Source organism: Octodon degus, unplaced genomic scaffold (genome assembly GCF_000260255.1).
Source record: "Octodon degus isolate 3935 unplaced genomic scaffold, OctDeg1.0 scaffold00083, whole genome shotgun sequence".
NCBI classification, from domain to species: Eukaryota; Metazoa; Chordata; class Mammalia; order Rodentia; family Octodontidae; genus Octodon; species Octodon degus.
This window is the reverse complement of record NW_004524659.1, coordinates 10841502-10847208: the sequence shown is the minus strand read 5'-3', so window position 1 is coordinate 10847208 and position 5707 is coordinate 10841502. Positions and strand designations below refer to the sequence as shown.

The 5707-nt window shown below is 50.9% G+C and overlaps 1 protein-coding gene across 1 annotated transcript in view; it reads left to right on the top strand.

The window, feature by feature from the left end:
- Positions 1-896: 896 nt before the first annotated feature.
- Lgals4 (galectin 4) overlaps positions 897-5707 on the top strand; it is a 6997-nt gene continuing 2186 nt past the window's right edge. Inside the window, exons 1-4 of the mRNA XM_004636790.2 lie at positions 897-1007; positions 1272-1360; positions 2362-2566; positions 3807-3941. Coding sequence (XP_004636847.1) covers positions 963-1007; positions 1272-1360; positions 2362-2566; positions 3807-3941 — 474 coding nt within the window. The 5' untranslated portion in view covers positions 897-962. The remainder of the gene's footprint in view (positions 1008-1271; positions 1361-2361; positions 2567-3806; positions 3942-5707) is intronic.

Sequence of the window (5707 nt, the reverse complement as noted above, 5' to 3'; positions counted from 1 at the left end):
CTGCCGAAACGAGAACTTTTACGTACTTTAAATGTCTTTGCAAAAGGTTCCTTTTTCTTGGAAATGTGGTATTATAAGTTGAACTAAATTCAGAAATTTTAAATTTTTAAATAGTTATTGCCTACTCCTTTCTACTTTGAGAATTCTAATTATATGAATATAAGGTTCTTGGTTTTGACACAGTGAGCTATTATGACTGATCTGTAAATTCTTCATTTTTATTTTGGACAGTTTTTATTATATTGTTACGTTTGTAAATAATTCATTTTCAATTTGCAATCTATTGAAAAATTTAAAAATAAAATAAAATGAATCTAAGAGACCCAGGCACTAACTTAGCTCCTTCAGTATGCCACTTCCTGTTCTGACATTAGCTATTCCTTGTGGTGCCTACAAGAGTGACGCTGTTAATTGTCACCATTTGACAAATCGTGGGCAAACTGAGGGTCAGGTTGCCAGGCTAGTACCACACAGCCGAGAAACGAGTGAAGCAGGAAGTAGAACTCTGGCTCCAGCCACCTGTGTTCCAGCCCACTGTGCAAACAGAGTGAAGGGGTGGGGGGAGGATGTACAGGACAGGAGTGAGGCAGGGTCTTCCACAGCTCCTCCCTGCTGCCACTGCCCAGCTGTCCCCCGAATTCCTGCAGCCCTGCTCTGGTCTGCCCACCCAGCCCCACCCTCCCTTTGCCAACACAGGTCAAGCAGGGTTTGTGGGCTCTGATAAGGCCCTGGTGAGGTCGAAGTCCACCACACTTCCTCCTTACAGGAAGGCGGGGTCATGACTAAGGTTGGTAGGGGACAGGAGGTTAGGGTGTGTCCTTGGTATCCCCAGAAGAGGGACCTGGCAGACCCTCCCCTGCCCGCCCCTCCCCCTCAGTATAAAGGGCCGCCTACCACCTGTCACTGGCCTCCATTCCCATCCTGCAGCTCCTTCCCAGGACAGCCGCCTGCCCAGCCTCGAGATGGCCTACGTCCCTGCACCGGGCTACCAGCCCACCTACAACCCGGTGAGAGATGGCTCCATCCACCGATTCACCCCAACCTGGATCCTTGGTGGGGGGCCCTGCTCAGGGGTTTGACTTATCTGCTACTGACCCCAAGACTTGAGTGACTCCCACCTGGATGTTCAGCCCATTTGAGGCCACATCTAACTCCAGAGCCATACTCATCCCCTGTCCCTTTGCCCCGAGTTTCCCCATCCCTACATAGTAAGGGAGGCTTTCTAGTGAGGAGGAAGGGCTCTGACACTCCTCCCTGGGCTCCCTTTGCAGACTCTGCCCTACAACATGCCCATTCCTGGTGGCCTCAGCATCGGAATGTCAGTTTACGTCCAAGGAGTGGCCAACGAGAACATGAGGCGGTGAGACCCTCCCCACCCACCTGGATAATCAGAGAGAGATACTGGTCCACCCAGGGAAAGGTCCCAGGGGACCTTTTTCCCTCCTCGTCCTGCAACCAGACTAAGACAGGGTGTTGTTTTTTGTTTGTTTGTCTTGGTTTTACTGTGTAGTTAAGGCTGGCCTTGAACTTACAATGTAGCTCAGGCTGGCCTCAAACTCTTGAACTTGAGATGATCCTCTTGCCTCAGCCTCCTGAGTGATGGAATTACATGCATTTGTCACCATACCTGGACCCAGGACAGGGGTTTTGCCTCCTCAACTGATAGGGGTAAGAAGGATAACTGAGGAAGGCAGTGCAGGCAGTGGGCACAGCCAGTACAATGGCCCTGAGACAACCTCATGCCTGCCCTGTGAAATGCTGGCCTCCTAAGGCTGCTGTGTCACGCCGTGCGGGGCAGGCTCTACTTTGGATAGCCACAGGGTCTTTTAGGCATTAGGGGAGGACTGGTGGGGGCCAGGAAGCAGCAGGGAACGCTTCAGTGGCATAGGGAAGGGCCTGATCCATGGCGAAATAAGTTGTGGCTAATGCCCAAGTTGACTGGTGGCAGCTGTCACTTGAAGCTGGGGGGTTGGTCTCGAAGGAGAAGCCATCAAGCTGAGTGTAGTGTCACATGCCTGTGATCTTAGCACTTGGGAGGCTGAGGCAGGGGGATTGCCTGGAGTCTGAGGACAGCCTGGGTACCTAGTAAATTCAAGGCCAGTATGGACTACATGTTGAGACCTTGCCTAAAAAAAAAAAAAATTGTTTTTAAAGAAGTCATGAACAATTCAAAAAAAAAAAAAAGTCATGAACAAAAGAGCGTCTGTGGGGCTCTGCCTCCTGCAGTGCAGCCGTGACTTCCCTCCTTGCCTGGGTCACCAAGGCTGGTTGGGTCCAAGGCTAAATCAGAGAGGGTGGGGACAGGGTGAGGACAGTTTCCTGGATGAGGTGCCAGGGAATCAGGCCTTGATGTCTTCCCAGGTTCTTTGTGAACTTCGTGGTGGGAAGCTCCCCAGGGTCAGACATCGCCTTTCACTTCAATCCCCGTTTTGATGGCTGGGACAAGGTGGTCTTCAACACGAAGCAGGGCGGCCAGTGGGGCGAGGAGGAGCGGAAGAGGAGCATGCCCTTCAGCAAGGGCGCTGCTTTTGAGCTGGTCTTCATGATCCTGCAGGAGCACTACAAGGTCCTGGCCCCGCCGTCCAGCTTTCCTTCCCTCCCTCTTCCTCCTCTTCACCATCCTCCTCCTCCTGCCCCACTCTTTCCTTCTCGTACTGGGGCGTGAACCCAGTGCTCGGCACTGGGCAACGTTGGCTGCTCTTTTTATTTTGAGACTGGGTCTCGCCAAGTCAGAGCTGTCAGGGCTGGGCTCTAACCTACTGTGCTCCTGGCTCAGCCTCCAAAGTGCTGGCTTCCAGCCTCACCGAGCCCAGCACCTAGCTCATTTTCTTTCCATTCCTTTCTTCCATGGGAGCCTTCTATTCCATGGAACCCACATCTTGTCCTCCTTCAAGGTCTCACAGTGAGGACAGTGGCTGTGTTTGGCTATCAGCTCTGGACCCCTACAAAAGGAAGCACCAGACACAAGGAGTCTGTGTCTTCCACCCACTCAGACAGTTGTCCCTTCAGGTCCCTCCCCTTCATCTTTTCCACATACTCCCCTTTCCATATTATTTGAAAGTCAATTCCAGACATTACATCACGCCATTCATAAATATTTCCTCTAAAGGACACACACATAGTCACGATGTCATGATCACACCTAAAAATGAACTGTTCTTCTTTACATCACCACATGTCCTGTCCTGTTCCAGCTGTCTCGTAAATGCCAGGCATCTGTTGCTTTTCCTACGTGTTTGAACCTGGGTCCCCACAGGCCCACACAGCTGATGCATACTGCATAGGTGGCTGTGGTATTTGACAACAAAGCCACTGGATTTTGCAAGCATAATGCAACCTGGTGCCAGGCCCTCAGCCAGAAATGGGGCCTCCAGCCCCGAACCCCTATGTGCCCATCACTTCTTGCAGGGTGGGCTGCATCCCCAATCCTCTCCAACTATCCATGGGCCTGCTTTTTATTTAAAGTGTGGAAATACTCAGCACTGAACCATTGCCTCGTTTTTCTTCTTTTCCTTGTGCCACTGAGCTGCACCAATCCCCCTTTGAGATAGGTTCTCACTATCACCAAATCACCCTACTGGGCTTGAACTTGCCGTTCTCCTGCCTCAGCCTTCAGAATGCTGGGATTATGGTTTGTGAGCACATTTTTTACCCCAACTGTACTGCAGGCCTCTAGACTCCAAGGTTTCTGATTCTGAGGCTCTTCTAGCTCACCCTAAGGCTGTGAACCCAAAGTCCAAAAGTCCTTGCTTCTGCCTCCCCAACATCATGGCACTGACTCCCGACCTCTCCCGAATGGCCTTCAGGTCGTGGTGAACGGAAACTCCTTCTATGAGTACAAGCACCGGCTACCCTTACAGATGGTCACCCACTTGAATGTGGATGGGGATTTGCAGCTGCAGTCCATCAACTTTCTTGGAGGCCAACCTGCCCCAAACCAGGTGTGTGGGGTCCCCTCCTTTATTTGATTCCTTCCCTCCTTAATCTAATCTCACATCCATTTATTGCCCGAGCACTGGACCTGTGCCAGTCCCTCCAAGGGTTGGCACCAGGGATGTTGGGGCGACCAAGACTGTCCCTGGGAAGACAGACATCCACAGATGACTATGGGGAGGTACAGGCTGAGGGTCGGGACCAAGGTGAGGGGTCTTCAATCAGTTCTGAGTCTAAAGGGGGGGACGTGGCTTAGTCATGAGTCAGGAAGTATTTCCTGGAGGAGGAGTTGAACTAAATCAATAAGCATAGATAAAGAGAAAAGAACTGGAGAATTCACCAGGGGTTGTTTAAATTCCCCCTGGGACTAATCACCTGGGAACCTCAAGGCCACAGTGTGTGGGCAGCACACACCCATCAGTGTGTGGGGGTGTGAACTGGCAGTCTCCTTGGCAAACGGCTGCTGGCAGCTCAAACTGAGCAAACCCGTGCCCGAGGGATCTACAGACCCCATCCCCTGGTCCTGAGTGGGCAGGCAATCACCAACACCACCTGCCACGATGGTCACAGTGGCACTGTCCTGTAGCCAGCTTGAGGCTGGGTCTATGAAGTATGCAGGGCCCTAGGTCCCATCCCCAGCACCTAAAGGAAACAAAAGGCACAAAACCTTGCTGAGCATGTAATGCATTGTGAGTGTGAGACCAGCCTGGGCTACAAAGGGAGCTCAAGGCCAGCCTGAACTGCACAGTGAGACCCTGTCTCAAAAAGACAAAAACAAAACAAAACAAAAAAAACCACCCTCACAACTGAAACTACCAGGGTAGTTCTTGCTCTTTGACAAGTGAGTAAGGATGGTGTATTCATGACCCAAAGTCAAGAGAAAACAATTAATATGGGTCAGCCAGATAGCTCAGCAGATTGAAGCACCTGCTTGGGCAGAGCACAGTGGCTGGGGTTCAATCCCTGACATGCCATGCCGGCCCTGCCCACGGGGCGAGTTGAGACAGTAATTGAGTCTGGGCGTGGTGGGGTACACCTGCAATCCTAGCATTTGGGAGACTGAAAATAGGAGAATCACTATGAGTCCAATCTATGGAGTAAGACCCTGTAGACCCTGTACTAAATACATTAAAAAAAAATTATAGCTACACACTGGAAGGGGCCTCTTTCATCAGATATAGAATTAGATAAACAAGTCTATAGCCACAAAGGAAAAAAAAGCTCCATTAAATGTCGGGAGATATCAGACACGGGCATGAAGAAAGGGAACTCCCTAGAAAACTTGGTCTCAGAGCCAGCCATGGTGGTGCACACCCGTAATCCCAGCACTGTGGAGGCAGAGGCCAGAGGATCACAGTTTGAGCCCAGCCTAGTGAGACCCTGTCTTACAATAACGAATTTAAAAACAAGAGCTGAAGATATAGTGCAACCCCCAGTACTGTAAACAAAACAAAAACCAGGGGCTGGAGAAATAGTTCAGAGGCATAAGCACCTACCTGGCAAGCACAAGGACCTGAGTTTGATCCCCTGCCCCATATGCCGTGCAATCTTGGCCCTGGACTGGGGCCCCAGAACTGGACGTGGTGGTGCACGCCTGTAATCTCAGCACTTGGGAGGCTGAGCCAGAAGGATCTCTGTGAGTCTAAGATGACCTAGAGGCTACAAAAGTGAGCATAAGGCTAATCCAAACTGCACAGTGAGACCCTGTCTCAAAACAAACAAACAAACACCTTTGATTTGGGCAACAGTACCTGTAAGGAAGCAAAGGGGTGGA